Source organism: Tiliqua scincoides, chromosome 7 (genome assembly GCF_035046505.1).
Source record: "Tiliqua scincoides isolate rTilSci1 chromosome 7, rTilSci1.hap2, whole genome shotgun sequence".
In the NCBI taxonomy this organism is placed as follows: Eukaryota; Metazoa; Chordata; class Lepidosauria; order Squamata; family Scincidae; genus Tiliqua; species Tiliqua scincoides.
In genome coordinates this window covers 27,982,000-27,998,743 of record NC_089827.1, presented here as the reverse complement: position 1 = coordinate 27,998,743, position 16,744 = coordinate 27,982,000, and the positions used below count along the sequence as shown (strand labels likewise).

The following is a 16,744-nucleotide window of genomic DNA, read 5'->3' as shown; positions in this document are numbered from 1 at the left end:
TGCCAGCAACGACATATGAGGGAGAAGGACAGTGGGTATAGAGGGAAGGACAGTGGGTATAGAGTCAAATCACACCAAAAATTCATGCTGTTATCATGAGCTAGTTGGTTGTGTGAATTGGCCGTATGAAGGTGGAAAGCACAAAAGATCACTTACAGACTGTGTCGCTATCCATCTACGATTACTTGACTACCAAATTGACATGCAAGGAAAAGCTGTGTGAAGCGGATGTTGAGCAGGAAAGTAGTGTCTGACTACTGCAGAACTCATCTCATTGTCTGCATGGAGCAGGATGAAAAGCTGTATGAAAAAATCTCTTGATTCCATCATAACCATAACAAGCATCTAAAAACACACACAAGCTTTATCGTAACAAGTTGAGCCAAGTAGCACTAAGCAAAATGAAGCCCTCAAGGGCCCCATACCTGTGCAGCATTTCAGGCTAGAACATGTTTTGATGGGCAAAAACCCTGAAAGGAAAGTTAACTCAATAGAAGAAAAATGCTTAAAGTCATTTCAGGCAAAGGCTTTGCCAATAGTTATCAGATTCTGTGTTTTTATGCTTCCATAAAAGCAGTAGAAACAATCAATAGCAATATTCCATCTTAATGTGGGAGATATGTTTATGAGTGGGTGTTCAATACAAACTGTTGGAATATTGAACCTGTCCAAAGCCAGATCTCCACAAGAGATATGCATACTTTAGCTGCATAATAATTAACATATTAGCCAAATTAATTCAAGTATATCTGAGGTGCTAAGACTTGCAGCTTGTGCATGTGTGTGTATGTGTATAATACATATAGACACACACACACACACATATATATATTAATGTGGAGTGTGTGTATACTATATATACATACACACATATATAAGAATAAATTTGTTATATGTATATGATATACTTATGTAGAATGTGTGTGTGTGTATTATATGGAATACTAAACTTTTGGTTATCATGTAAATATGATGTTAGAAGATTTGCAGTTGTCCTACACAGACTATTAAGGCTCATAGGAAAACATGTTAAGTATGCCAGAAAAATAGTACATTTGTTCAAATGCAGCCTCCACCAATAAGTACCAAATAGGTGTCCTATATCAACAAGTTATAATTTGCTTCCTCTTTTATTATTTTTCATGAATCCTAGTTAGAGTCTCTCTATCCTAGGAGAGATACTGTATTTTATTAATGACTTTCTACTGTTTGCGCTTTTGCAAACAATGTCTAAAAATGAATTTATTATTTATGTGTTTAAAAGATTTATATCCCACCTTTCCCATGTTGAAGCAAATGCCCAAGGCTGCTAATTTAAAAAGATAAGTGAAAATTATGGATTTGAAGAAACATTTTGAATGCAACAACTGAACGGCACTTGCTCACTGTGAGATTGCAGCTGCTGATCTAGTTCTTCAAGAGACTTCCTCCATGCTCCCAGGTGGCTCTCAGCTGCCAAACCTAACTGCTCCTGGGAGCTGTCAAAGTGCGTCCTTAGGCTGAAGAGTCCAGGTGCTCTTCCACACTCCCACGAAAACGAGCCAGGATCTTCAGCTTACGAAGTTGCTCTGACAGCTCCATTTAGTCTTTAGATTTGACAGCTGGGAAAAAGGTCAATGGAGCAGTCCCACTTTCTTCCATTCTCCCAGGTCCTGTTCATCAAATCTGAAGGTGAAAGGGAATAGTCTCTGTGCCCTCTTATGCTGAAAATACCAGTTACCCCCTACATCTGGAGATATATGTGCCCAAGATGAGTGCTATGTGTTCTCTTGCCTCCATATCACTTAGATATGACTTTAAACTTACAGCTTGACATATATAAAGAAGTTGAATTGTTCTTTTGTTTTGCTTTATTTTTGAGCCATGGAGACAGTTGCTAGATTTATAAACATTTCACCCACAGCCATGAGAAACAGAAACGTGCTTTTTCAAAGATTGGATTCTTACTAGCAGACCACAAGCCTATAACCCCAAAACATTTGCTCCTGTCTGTGTGTCATCATTATTGCTTATTACTAATGACAATAATAATTTTAGACAGAAGCATAACAAGGGCAGAGCCTGAGGAGCACCTGCGCTAAGCCAGGGGGGGGCGCATGACTGCCCCATGCTCTGCCCTAGTTTCGGAGGAAGTGCTGGTGGCTTAGTGCCTCCACCAGCAGGAGGTACTGGTAGAGCCTCCACAGGAGAAGAAACAGGGGTGTGAAGCCGCAGCAGCAAGCTCACCATCCTCTGGAGAGATCCTGGTAGTGACAACACAACACCACATGACATCTTGATGTCACTGCCCCCAGGCGCTGGGGCAGTGGGTTACGCCTCTGCTTTTAGAACTTATAATGTGCTGGGTAAGTAATGTAGTGCTATAAAAATAAGTTTATGCATGGCCTGCTTAAGTTTTCATACACCCTTGTTGTATATATTTTAGCCATGTGACAAAACCTTTCAGTTTAATTTCTGTTTTGTGGACTGTACTGACAGATCACTTGCATGGACAGAACAACTGTGATGGTGGAACCTGTCACTTGACAATTGGAGACCTGCTTGTGGGCCGTGGTGAACAGTTAATGGCCTCTTCAACATGTGGATTGTTTGGCCCTCAGAAATACTGCATTATAGGCTATCTTGAGGTGGGTTTATTTGCATTTATGACTCCGCATACCAAGTAGTATTAAATGTTTAAATTATAAATTATCCTGGGGAGTCTATTTGTAATATCCAGCTACAATGAGCCCCAGTTTTTTACCTCTCTTGAAATACTCTTCTATTTGCATATGGGTAGCATAATTAGTTGGAAAGGGGCAAGGTCAGCATCAAGGGTCAGGGACTGGGCAAAGAACCCAAGGAAATCAAAAGTCCCATCATGGTCTCCCTCTGAGGCCTTGGTGAAAGAAAAAAAAAAAAGTGACTGCCCAAAAGTAGCTCCAAGCCACTGCCACTACTACCAAAATTAACCTCTCCCAAACTCTTGTGGGGGAATTACCTTAGTGATAGGAGCACCCAGTCTATTCTTCAACAGTTCTACTGGTGGCTGCCAAATTTCTTTACCTAAAATACACTGCCACCACACATGCCATTGCTTCACTGGACACAGTAGCACTGTGGAAGCATTATATTATAGGTTAAGAAGAATAGTGGCCACTAGTATAGTTGTCCCATGACCCTGTCATGTTGCTAAGGGGAACAACAAAGGCACTTTGTGGTTCCCCCTACAGATTTGGCATTGGCAGTGAACCAACAAGCACATTCTGTCTGGTTCAACACTACAGTTGTTTACTGTAGCCTGCAAAAGAACCTTTCTTGCACAGTATTTAGTACTATATGTTACACTGAAAATCTCTATTCATCTTGCATTACTCAAAAGTATACAATCTCTTATCCAGAATTGTGAAAGCAAGCCCTATAAATGCAAATGTGGTGCTCTCCATATGCAAAGCTTGTCCCATTCATTTCAGTGTTTGGGGAACGTGCCACATGCAGCATACCAGTTGCATATACACTGGAGCTTCTGGACAAGGTTACCAGAAAGCTGTAATGTTGATATAAAACACAGTATTCAAATGCTGTTTTTAGTGTGTTGAAAACCATACAAGAAAACAGACCACTTATGCGAAGACGTTAGTGCTGAATGCTTCAAGGAGTAAACTGGGCTGAGCAGACATGCACATGCTTGTCATGGGAAGTCTTTTCTTAATGCATTACCTTAAACTGAGGAAAAGGTAGCACCAGGTTGTTCTACATGTCCATGCACACCAGTAGACTAAGGAGCTCCACCCTTCACAAATGTTCATTTGGCTTCCGCTAGACAGATAAATAGCTCTGAAACACAAGCTATGAGAGGCTGCTGAGGTATGTTTCTTGCATAGGTTATGCGTATAGTAGTCACTGCCAGTGGTGTTCCTGGGGGTCCCGGCGCCCGGGGCAACTCCCAGTTTTCCACGCCCCCAACACCTCTTGCCCCCCCCACCCTTTTTCCGCCCTCCTACCCATAACACGGAAGTAATTGCGGTGAAGTCATCGTCACCGCATTTACTCTGTCCAGCTGCCTTCTCCATTTCCTCTTTGGGAAAAAGGCAGAATGAAGGAGGCAGCCGAGCCCCCACAGAGTCTTCCACGCCGCTTGTAAGTGACACGTAGTTCCAGTGGGAGCGGTTTGGGGCTGCTGGCAGCCCACCTGACTGGGGCGCTTCATCCAGCAGCCCCAGACCTCTCCAATGGAGACCTCCGCGCAGCTTAGAAGCGACGCTGAAGCTTCCATCAGGGTCCGGGAAGCAGCGCTCTCGCTGCCTCCGGGGGCCTCTCCAGAGGCAGCAATGGGGCAGTGCCCGGGCCACAGCATCAGCACCGAGGCTCTAGGCCGCCCCCTCACTGCCTCTGGAGGCCTCTCCAAAGGCAGCGAGGGGGTGGCCTAGAGCATTGATGCTGATGCTCTAGGCTGCCCTCTCGCTGCCTCCGGAGGGCTGCAGTGGTGCTCTCTCACGCTGACACTCTACGGCGCCCCTGCCCTCTCTTCCTATAAAGGAGGAGGTGGGGGGCAGCCCAGTCTGGCGCTGAGTCGCTGCTGGAGAGGAAGCTTCTTACTGCCTCCCCAGGAGTGCACCTGGGCACCCCTCCTCCATCTTTTTAAAGGCCTCTTTTTAGAGCTCTTTTTAGCTCTTTTTAGAGGCCTCTTTTTAGAGGCTCTTATTAGAGCCTCTTTTTAGAGAGGCTTTTTTTAGTGGGAGAGTAGCCGGCAGAGCTGCTGGCTTTTCTCCTTTTAAAGGAAAAAGCGGGCAGGTGGGCAGGCAGTGGGGGGGGAAACTTGAGGAGGCACCCCTGGAGGGTTGGCGCTCAGGGTATTTGCCCCGTCTGCCCCCCTAGGTACATCAGTGGTCACTGCTGCATATTATTGCTCATTTTTCAATGCCCCAAGCATTTTATATTGTCCTTAAGTATGTTCACAAAGAAGCCCATAGAAATCCATACCTGCTATCCTATGCACTGCTTAGGCTATGCACGTTTCAAAGGTGTCACTAGGGTTTGCGATACCAGTTGCAAGAGCTCATTGTGTCACACCCATGATGAACCTCATCCCATACCAGACCATACAGAATAAATTACAATATCGTATGCACAACTTAAATGCAGTGGTATCACTAGGGTTGGTGCAACCCCCATTAACTATTTATTTATTTAAATATCTAACAGTACAGGTCACCCAACAAATCAGTAAACAACCAAAAACCAGTGGCCAGCTTGATGACACACAACTGAATAAGAGTTCTAATATTAGCTCTGATACATGGAAATGAGAGCTGACTCATACTAACATCTTATTGGCTCTCTGCTGTGTAATAATAACATCTCACTGGCTCTGGGAACAAGCATTCTCATTATTCAGTTTTAAGTTTAAAAAAATCCACTTTTTGCTACATAAGGCCGTTGTGATTTCCTTTTCTGGTTTTTTGGCTATAAAATTTGGTAAAATACAGATATTTCAATGCGGTTTGATTCATTGCATTCTGCATTAAATTCCACTTTGAATGATATAGAGCATGTTGGTATTATTTGGAAATAACAAGATTTTACAATTTTGGCCAATTGTGGTGTCACCCCCCCTGAGTGTGTCACAGTGCAGTCCACACCCCCTAGTGACACCACTGACACATTGGAGTTAGAACATTGAACATAATGCAATATACTTCTGAGTAAACATGCACAGCACTGAACTGAAAGTTATTTGTGGTACATCAACAGCTTGAAAGGGAGGTGGAGAGAGGGAAAATAGCTTTTAAAAAGAGTGAAATAGTACTTCCTTCTTTCTATTTGCAACCTACTAATGATCAGTTGGGTGATCCTATCCTATATACTGTAGGGCGCAATCCTGCCCTCCACTTGAGCTGATGCACGTCCTTTGCACCGACCCAGGCGGGTCACAAACATGCCGTAAAGCACGTTTGTGCCTCCTTGGGAGTAAGCTGGCCTGCGGAGGCTGACAAAAGTCTCCGTGCAAGCATCCTCAGCAAGTCTTGCGTCGGCCCAGCCATTGGGTGGGCAGGTGGGGAGCGGGAGGCGGGGCTGGGATCCAGCACTTATGCTGGATCCCAAGCCCTATTCCCAAGGAGTTCGGAGCAACTCTAAGCTGCTCCGCTGCCTTCGGGCTTGTGCCACCACAGGAGGTGGTGCAAGTCCGAGGAGACTCGTATGAGGAGGAGACCTGAGGAGACCCATAGGGGCAAAGGCGCCTTACCAGGAGGTAAGGAAAAAAGTTTCCCCTTGCCTCTGGCTGAGCCACTTTGGGCCCCTATCCTGCGCTGGCTCTCTTTCTTATAAGCCTAAAACTCAGGATTAGTTTAGGAAGACATGTTGTCTCCAGTCATTTCCAAATTTCAGACTTCATGCCTTCCTGAGCCATCATAAAGCATAGCTCTTTGTCATTTTTCTTTCTACTTGGCATATGGGAGGTCTCTTGGCACATGGGCCACACCTGGCCAAGTAAACCTCTGAACCTTCAAGACCACTGACATTTGTAACACTCAATGCACCATCATGGGATGAGTGAGGGCCCCATACAGGGCTTTGCCCCAGAGACTCAAGCAACCTGGTGCTGGCACTACCTGGGAAAGACAATTCTCTGTCTGAAACTCTGGGCTGCCACTGACAACTAGTGTACAATACTGAGCAAGATGAACCAATGGTCTGACTTTCTTGTGTTCAGTCAGTGGAATTCTGCCGTGTCTACTTATTTCAGTGTTCTCTGTTTATTTCAACACTTAGGCATATTCAGTGTGAGCATGACAGCCATTAAATCACAACTACTCTCATCAACCTGGATTTATTCCGAGGACCTTGCCTGATAAAAACAATTATCTAAAAGATATTCAGGAATCAAAGTCTAAACTTGTTCAATAAGTTTTCCGCACCTTCATTTTTGAATAATCCATACATTTACATTTGCACTTCATTCCATTAATCATTCAGAAATGCTTTTAATTTGTCATAAAGGAATTTCTACCCTAAACCCTGGCTGACCTCAGGGCAAGCTGATTCCTAACTGAGTCTCCATTCAATCATTTGTCACCACTTTAAACTTTTCACTCCTCCAGGGGGAAAAAATGAATTAAGAACAGGTTGTTCTTATGGTAACTTCCTGAGTTTTCAAGTTTGAATTAGGAACAATGGAGGGTTTAATGTATTTTTTAAAATCATTCTCAATGATTGCAAAAAAATGTTTGCATGTACGGAATTTTAATCGGGGAAAGGGGCATACTCAGAAGCAGTTTTGGCATTGGGTTAAGCATTGGTTGAAGGCCCACACACATCAGAGGGTCGACTGGGCCAGGCTTACCCCTGAACCATCAGGACCACTGGCAGTGGTATGGTAACACACCATCAAGGGCTGGGCGGAGGCACTGTGGTAACCCCAATACAGGCTCTACCCCAGGATCCTCAGCAACTTAGGCCAGTAGTTTTCAGAAGCAAGCCCCACTGGAGATTCCTGGAATATTACTGGAGTAAATGGGGTTTACTCCTAAGTAAGGTGGCATAGGATAGTAATGTCAGTATTCAGATCACTGAAAATCCATTTGGCACATCTGAATCAGTCCTGGTTCATGTTCAAAATATTATTCATTCTGCAATTCTGGTTTGAAGGAAATAATTAAAGTGTTAAAAGTATCACTTTATACCTTTAATTTGAAGTGATTAAAAGTATATATTGTATCCTAATCTTCATGAGAATTGGTTAAGCAGAGCAGACAGAAATGCCTGCAACATTTCAGGAATATAACAGAAAATGCAGTGGAAAAAGTGAAAAAATAGGAAAGAAAACAAAAGGGAAAAGATCAGTTGATTCTAGGTGGGGTTTTTAATTGTTTTGTAGTTTTATTTACTGTTGCTTTTTATTGCGTTTTTAGATTATTGTAAGCCACCTTGAGTGGAAAGGCAGGGTTTTCCCAATAAATAAATAAATAGTGACTTGCCAGTCAAATAATATAATGGGAAAAGTGATGAGACACGTTTTTAAAAAACACTCTGTTGCTCACTTCATACGCCATGCTGCCAGATTCCTTCTCTCTAGTCACTTTTGACCAGAGCTTGGCTACTGCAAAACTACTGAACTGTGCACAACCCACACTATCTCAAAAGTCCTTTTTAACAGCCTCGTAAGATCTGCAATATATTTGACCCATATTACAGCTTGGGGGTATGACAGCCCAATCCTATCCAGTTTTCCAGCACTGATGCAGCCATGCCAATGGGGTGGGTGCAGCATCCTGCAGTGGGGGAGCAGTAATGCAGGCCTCCTCAAGGTAAGAAAATGGTTGTTCCCTTCCTCAAGGGGTGCATGGCAGTTGCATTGGCACTAGAAGCTTAAACAGAATTGGGCCCTGAGAGAGTGATTTACCTATGGTCAGCCAGTGAATTCAACTAGCTTATGCCTTTAGGCAGCAATCTTATACTTGCGTTCCTGGGAGAGTTCCATTGACCTTACTAGGACTTACTTTTGAGTAGGCATACACAGAATTTTGCTGTGTTAACCACTGACACTATAGAAACATATTCAATTCAGATAATTTGAAATGTAAACTTCAGTGTTTGCAGGAAGAGCCTGCAAAGTGAACTGCAAATACCTGTTCCACTAAGAAGGCTTTATTGAAACTCCACAGTGATTGGTTAAGAGTGATTGGTTAAGAGATTCATACTAGTTTGTCTGTTTTACTTATCATCTTGCTTATATTTTTTCCTAGGATGAACAGAAATGTTTCACCTGTGATTCCAGATATCCATATCATCCCATTTTTCAGGCCAATAGTCATTCTATTGAAAATGTTATCACAACCCTTGAGCCCGATCGGAGGAAGTGGTGGCAGTCTGAAAATGGTGAATGGCTTCCTATAAATTTTCTTTTCTTAACTGAATTGGATTATGTTGTGATCTCTGTTCAAAGACCACTTTACCAGTTAAATCATTCTTTGTCTGTATATTATTGACCAGGGAATTTATGTTCGTAATACAACAAGATTATAAACTAACCCATAGCCTAGTGTCAAGCAATAGCATCAGCGTAGCTCAACAGCATTCCTTTCCACAATTGCATGCAAGAAATCAAAGCAGAGTTCAGTTATCTGTAATATGAATTCATGTTTTTGTTTTTTTTAAAAATAAATAAATATACTAAAGTGCCATTTGCCTATATATTTTCATGCATGTGTAATCCCTGGTTCAGTTTGGAATTGCATAGGAGCTGCAAAGGTGGTCCGAAAAATCACATTTAAATTGGAAGCATGAGTTTTGAGGATAATGGCACCCACCTTATGGTTGGTGATTTCACCTTGTGGTTTCCTATACACTTATACAGTTAAAACAGTAAATTAAATCAATAAGTATAACCAGAATATATATGTTTGAAATTAAAAATGCTTTCTTTCTAGAAAATAGTTCCAACTTAACAATGTTCAGTGAAGAAATATGATCTCTCAGTTGTCCTGTAGGTTGAAATAAGTCGCTTCAGAGCTTATTTGTCAAGTCATGGGCTCCTGCTGCTCTTCATGACCCTCCCCTTTATAAACTGTAGTGTCCTGAAATACAGTAGTGTTATAAATTTGCAGGCTTATCAATAATGGACTGCTATCTAGGCTGGCTCTGAAATCCTCTGAAGATGATCTCACAGCCTCAGATCTTTTGGGCCCCTTGAGGATTGTTCCTTTTTTACCTTCTATATGTGCAGGCTAGAGAGCAAGGGATCCTTGGTTTACAGTGAATAAAAGCACGGGTATGTGCATGCTGCCTGAACCGAGAAAGATTGTGAAGACAAGGTCATTTAACCCTGGATTCTGTCCTGACTTGAAACTATCTGCTCCCCAAAGACAAAATGAGCTTATACATTTCTTGGCCTAGGGTGATCACAAGTGTTGGTCAAGTAAATGTTACAGATGCCTAACTACAGATGCTAGTAGTATGCAGTTTATATCACTTGCCTCTCATGGTGTGAACCACTCATTGCTTCTGAAGAGCAGACCATGCGCTCTCCTTCTGCAAGGTATCAAGGAAAATGAAGTGGATTTTAAAGCCCCATTGAGGTTCTCTTATGATTCAAGTTTGATGTTATCTTTAGGAATTAAATAATATGAAAAAGTGAAATGAACAGAACATAATGGGTTAGAGATCCTATCCTTTCAAGCTGTGGCACTCTATGGCCAGGAGTTCTTTCTGTGTAAGGAAGAAGAGACATGCTATCTCATAAACAGCCTTCCAAGAGGGCAGCTCTCTTTCCAGACTTAGGAGGATCTCCTGGCCCTGGAGCACCATCGAACAAAAGGTTAGGATCCAAGTGAATATTGCTTGCTTTGTATGTGCATTATGTATACCTATTTGAGCAAGATGAAGTTGCTGTGCCAATCATTTCCAAAAAATCCAGTTCCCCAGGATTCTGTTGACAGCTTTTAAGAAGGCAAGTTTATCATCCTTGGAGGCCGCAGTCACACTGGCAAGCAGAGACTGATTCTGAGATTTTAAAGAGCTACCTAGAAAGTAACATGTTGCAGTAGTTCCACCGTGCCTGACAGTATAGTCACACAAAGTGTGTTTGACTGAAATCCACTTTGTGTGAGCTTTATGTGCAAGTGGCTGTGTCCCAGTTGTGTACCTGCCATAGAATTGTACGGGGCAAAAGCCCCAGGCCCCAGCCACTAGGACCCCTTGGAAGCCTCTCTGAGGCTCCCAATGGGGGCAGAAACTGTGCTTCCGGTTTCCCAGAAGCACAGTTTATAGTGTTGGTGAATCTCAGAGAGGCTTCCCCGACGTGGGCAAAGGTCACGCGAGGCTCCCTGAGCCTCTAGTGAATAGGGGGACGGTGATACCCGTGGGGGGTGCAATCGCGGAGCTTTGCCCCGGGTGTGGGGCTGCGGATGTCCGTGGCTGCTGTTTCCCATATTCTTCAGATGAGAAGGTTGCTCACATTCCTGACACACAGTCTTTCTGTTTCAGGTATTGACCATGTCAGCATTAGGTTGGATCTGGAAACCTTGTTCCAGTTTAGTCACCTTATCCTGACTTTTAAGGTACTCAGCATAAATCTGCAAAACAACATGACTTTTAGGTTTTTGGGGGGCAGGGGGGGATTGGTACTATAGTTTTGTTCCATGTAACCTTAGCTTTTATATCGTTATAATTTAGTATCTACTTAGGGACCAATCCTAGACATCTTACTAGAACTGATGCAGCTGCTTTGCACCCCTTTGGTAAGGGAAGTAACTTTCCTTTACCTTGTGGAGGCCTCCATGACTGCCCTCCAACTGCAGGATGCAGCGCATGCCCATTGGCATGGCTACATCAGTGCTACATCAGAATAGAATTAGGCCCCAAGTTCTAATAGGCTTTCATTTAAAGTAGATGGAAGGCAACTCCATCTACTCCATCAATACTGAAACCCATCCAGCTGCCTGTAATATGGAACTTCGCCCTCAGTTGAGCATGAACTGAAGTTGTGTCTCTTACAGAGTTTTCGGCCTGCAGCCATGTTGGTGGAGCGTTCCGCAGACTTTGGTCAAACCTGGAAGGTATTTAGATACTTTGCGCAGGACTGTGCCAGTTCTTTCCCTGACATTTCTTCAAGGCCAGCCAGAACAGTTGGAGATGTTGTTTGTGATTCAAGATATTCACATATTGAACCCTCGACCGAAGGGGAGGTATGCATGCATTGTGAATTTATTTGGTCTTAGTTATGGTAAGTTTATTTAGTCTAAATGGTGTAATCTTCAGTTAAGGAAAAATTACGTAATAATGTATTTCACTTGAGTTCTCTTGTGTTTAAAATTGTAAATATTACTTTGCATTGTACAGGTTGTTTTCAAAGCTCTGGATCCCAGCTTTGAAATAGAAAATCCTTATCTCCCATATATCCAAGGTATGAACAGTTTGTATTTTTACAGTTTGGCTACCTTCAATGAAGCTTGGCCAATTCATGTCTACAGTAGAATCGAAGCTGGCTCCAAATTCTGCCCCCTCCTGCCAGTGTGCATGTGAGCACCAGCTTCCCTCATCCCTCAGCATCCCCCTACTTCAGCAGGACCCTCAACCCTGCCCCCATGCCAGGCAGTATCCACTGTCCTCTTTGTTGTCCTCCTCCAGTGCCACTTCTTCCACACTTGTGGTTGGGGTGCTCACATTCAGCATGCTGCTCCCTCCCAGGCCATTTAAAGAGGCAACTCCAGAGGAGGAGTTAAGCCCCCACCGCCATCTTCTTGCTCACTTTCCAAGATGGCAAACCACAAGAGATGGGGTAGCATTTGGGTAGGCAGTCAACCTGGACAAGCTACTGGTGGGTGTGAGGTGCTGGTGGGTTCCTCACAGCCTTATGCCTCCACAGTCTGCTTCTCAAAACAAGCCCTTTGGTTCATCTTGTAACTGGGCTGCCCCTGAGTGGAATGAGCATTTCCAAGGATAGGGCAAGACCCACTGCTCAGTACTAGAGTATGTGCTTTGCAGGCAGAAGATTCCGGCTTCAATTGCAAACATTTTCAGTTAAATAAAATAAAATGCAGGGGACTGAGAGGAATGGCTGAGGAAGGCTTTCGAGAGCTGTTGTAGTAGACCAATGCTCTGACTCAGTATAAGGCTGGTTCATATGTTCAGATGAAATTACCCTTGAGATTTAAAAAAAATGTCTCATTGTTTCTGTATTCTTTACCACAGAGCTCATTACATTTACAAATCTGAGAATAAACTTGACAAAGCTTCACACTCTTGGGGATACGTTACTTGGCCAAAAGCAGCACGATCCTCTGGAAAAATATTACTATGCGATTTATGAAATGGTTGTCCGTGGAAGCTGCTTTTGCAATGGTCATGCTCGCTCCTGTGGCCCTGTGCAAAATCTGCGAGGTGATGTTTTTCACGAGCCTGGAATGGTATGTTACAAATGTTCCCATTCTATAAGAAGACATTGTTGGAGGTGAAAATCCAGCTACCTTGAGGCGTGGCAGAGATGTTCCTAAAAATAATTAGCTGGTAATATTTGGATAATAGCAGGAAAATACCCTGGCTGTAATGATGCAGGTATAATTCAGTAAGTAGCCTGTGCTGAGTATAGACTTGAATGGGTTTTTTTAATGGATAAATGTAATACCATTTTGCTTGCCAAGAACAGTGTGTGTAAGACAAAAAGGGAGTTGCCCAAGAATTTAGGAATTAAAAAGCTATTCTTCTTTTGTGACATACCTGGAAACCTTTTGGAGAACTCTTACTTCTGTCCTTAGGCGAGTACCTTCAAAACCACTGGTAAATTGCCAGCGCCAGGTTGCTGGGGCCCCATATGGAAATGTTTGGCACTGCTGTCCCCTCGCTTGCTCCCTAATGGAGCATTCAGTGCTACCACTGCCTCCTCCTGCCACTGAACTGGGTGTCCAGGGAACAACCTGGCCAAGTGGGTCTTCTGATGGGTACAGGCCCTTGGCCAGTGCCTGACCTGGGCAACTAGCTGTCAATCACATTAAAATGGTGGTGGTGGTGTTAAGAATATTTATATGCTACTTTTTAAAAAAGTTCACAAAATGGTTGATAGACAAAATCAAAAATTAAATGACTAAGGGCCCAATCCTGAGCTCGGCGGCACGGCTCCATGCCGAGCATTGTCGCAAACGTGTGACGCTTGTGAGGTGAGGTGTGACGCAGGGAGGGGGGCGGGCTGGAGGCGTACCTGGGGGAGGGATGAGAGGCGGGTCCACAGAGCTCTGCTCCACAGGATCCAAGGTGCTCGTGTAGGGCTGCGCGCCCTACACAAGTGCCTTGTCTTACTACTGAGGTCAGCAGTAAAGTGAGTAGCCCCATTGAGAGGCTTCTTACCTTACCTGGGAGAAGGGAATGAAAGTTCCCTTCTCACGAGGCACCTCCCGCAGTAGCCTGGGAGGCACAGGATGCGGCGGCAGCCCTTCTCAGTGCTGCCGAACCTGGGCGCCCCAGGCAGCTCAGGATTGGGCTGTAAGAAGTTATTTACGTCATTTAAAACACCCTGAAAATCTCTGCAGATTTACAGAGAACCTAAAATGAATGAAAACCCTTTTGACCTAAAAATGAATGAAAATTCAGTATCAGCGGCATAGCAGTCATGTCTGCCACCAGGGGTGATGACTCCTGGCATCACCCTGGACACGTGGATGCAGAAATAATTGGTGGTGATGTGATGACATCATCATGTCACTGCCAATTACTTCTGTGTCTGTGTGTATGTTGACGGGCTGTTTTTTTGCTGCATTCCAGAAGCAGAATGCAGTAAGAAAATGGACAAGTCAGTGGCTCGGCCAAGTGACTGACTTGCCACTTAGTGAGCCTTAGCTTGAGCCTCCTGAAGAGAAGGAAGAGGAAGCATCAACAACATTGTGAAGCTACACCTGCCACCTTTGTTTGAAGAAAGTGGCCGCTGCCTGACTGCTTCACTTGGCCTCATGAATGGACTAGCCCTATTTGCTAACAGTATAAGCAGATTTAAAAATATTAAATTATGTGATTTTCTCTTTGACTAAGAGAACATCACATTATTTAATATTTTTAAATCTGCTTACATTGTGTTCTTTGATGCCCATTTTGAACTCTTTCCAGATTGTGTCCAAGACAGGACACAATCAGGAAAGAGTTCAAAATGGGCATCAAAAACACATCCTATATATCATTCCCTTTCACTTCACCAGTGGCATAGCTGGAGGGGGGCGGAGCGCTCAGTTCAGCAGGGAGGCTCAGTGGGGCGGGCAAGTGGCCCCTCCCTTTGGAGCCATTCCCAGCAGGGGGAGCAAAACGGAGCTCCAAAGAGAGGGGCCACTGGCTGCCCCGCTGAGCCTCCCCGCCAGACTGAGTGCTCCCCCTCTCCAGCTATGCCACTGCACTTCACACTAGTTATACTACAGGTAATATGTTGCTTGTAGGAAACCAAGGTTTAGAGGCATGTGCATGTATTCAATCTATGTGCATGTATTCAATCCCCCTTGTGCATATTCAATCTATTTCAGCAGGTATTCCACAAGATATGCATCTGTTGGTGGATCATGTTCTCTGCACTCAAGATGCTGACTGCCATTTTGTGTTTCTTGTTGATATATTACAGATTCATGGGAGGTGCTTCTGTGAGGACAACACAGATGGTTTGTCTTGTGAAAAGTGTAAGGAATTCTACAATGATGCTCCCTGGAAGCCAGCGGACGGGTCACAGGACAGTGCATGCAAAAGTACTTAAACACGATTTACTTAATTTTCATCAATTATGTGTGCTTATCTGCCCACATAATGCATTGCCTACAGTGCAGCGCATCGAAAGCCTGCATGTTATGTCATAAGCTTCTTTCTAATCTAATCAAAGATTGTAGTGTCCACAGTCTCTCATCCAAAGTTATTAGCTCAGTGGGAAGCACAATCTATGTTTCACCACTTGAATTAACACAGCATTATAAGGTGGGATTTAGGTTGGCCCTGCTCACGTCGCTGTTTTGTGTTCTGTTTCAGAGTGTGAATGCAATGGCCATTCTGAAAAATGCCACTTTGATATGGCAGTGTACCTTTCTAACAATCGCATCAGTGGTGGTGTCTGTGAAGACTGCCAGCATAATACAATGGGACAACACTGTGACCAGTGCAAGTTTTTCTTTTATCAGGATCCCCAGAGAACAATTTCAGACCTTCATGCATGTATCCGTAAGTGTGAAATTTTATTACCTTAGGGTGCAATCCATAGTCAACTCTGGGCCGGCGCATGCTGGCCCAGGAGTATTGCAAATGTGTCGTGAGACATGTTTGTGCCTCCCGACGTGTTGGCTGGGCTGCTGCAAGGACCATGCCAGCCTGCAGAGGCCACATCCAACCTCCACGCCATCCAGACCCAGTAAGGTTGCACCAGCCAAGTGCAGCTGACGCAGGGGACCGGGGAGGGTGGTAAAGGATGTTTGGGGGGCATTTGGGGGCGGGCTGACTGGTGGGTGGATCAGGCCCAGGAGGCCTCCAGCACTAAAGCCAGATCCTAACCCCCTTCCCGAGCAGCCTGGCATTACACTGGCCTGCTCAGATCAGTGATTCTGCTAGCGCAGATCCAAGTAGCCTCATTGTGGTGTCTTACCCCCCTTACTTGGGGTAAGGGGACATAAGTCCCCTTACTCTTTCCACCTCCTAACCTCCGCTGAATATGACGCTACTTTGTCTGCCTATTCCAGGGCAGGTTAGGATTGGCTGCCTGTTGAATGTACCACAATATTTAGCTAAGATAATTCAAGAATAATCATATCCACCTTGCAATCCTATGCATTTCTACTCTGAAGTCTCATTCAATTCAATGCGACTCAGTCCCAGGTAGTGCTTATATGATTCCACTCCTAGTTATTTTTGTGCATCTATTTCTGATATTTTTGCCTCATTTTTCAGCGAGGAGACATTCCAAATAAGTTTTCAATAATAAAAGTGCTACAATAACATAGTCAATAAAATTTTTAAAAGTGCAATAGTTTCCTAAAAACCAGCACAAAAACAGAATTAAATGTCCCATGAAATAAAAATCTCTTTAGTTTTTCCTTACATGCAGGAAAGGGGGGGGGCTAATCTGATTTCCCTAGGGAGAGAGTTACACAGGCAGTGCCACCACCAAAAAAGCTCTGCTCCTGATAACTACCAATTGCACATCTAGCAATGGGGGATCACAGAACAGAGATCTCAAGGCCTGGGAAGAAACTTATGGGAGCAAGTTGCCCTATTTAAATCCACAGCCCCACCTTGTGTAGATGTTGTGTTAAGG

The 16,744-nt window shown here is 44.0% G+C and overlaps 1 protein-coding gene across 1 annotated transcript in view; it reads left to right on the top strand.

Moving 5' to 3' along the window:
• Nucleotides 1–228: 228 nt before the first annotated feature.
• Nucleotides 229–16,744, top strand: part of LAMB4 (laminin subunit beta 4) — a 61,762-nt gene continuing 45,246 nt past the window's right edge. Inside the window, exons 1-9 of the mRNA XM_066633740.1 lie at nucleotides 229–302; nucleotides 2,426–2,627; nucleotides 8,727–8,859; nucleotides 10,966–11,039; nucleotides 11,478–11,666; nucleotides 11,821–11,884; nucleotides 12,673–12,887; nucleotides 15,074–15,194; nucleotides 15,469–15,657. Coding sequence (XP_066489837.1) covers nucleotides 229–302; nucleotides 2,426–2,627; nucleotides 8,727–8,859; nucleotides 10,966–11,039; nucleotides 11,478–11,666; nucleotides 11,821–11,884; nucleotides 12,673–12,887; nucleotides 15,074–15,194; nucleotides 15,469–15,657 — 1,261 coding nt within the window. The remainder of the gene's footprint in view (nucleotides 303–2,425; nucleotides 2,628–8,726; nucleotides 8,860–10,965; nucleotides 11,040–11,477; nucleotides 11,667–11,820; nucleotides 11,885–12,672; nucleotides 12,888–15,073; nucleotides 15,195–15,468; nucleotides 15,658–16,744) is intronic.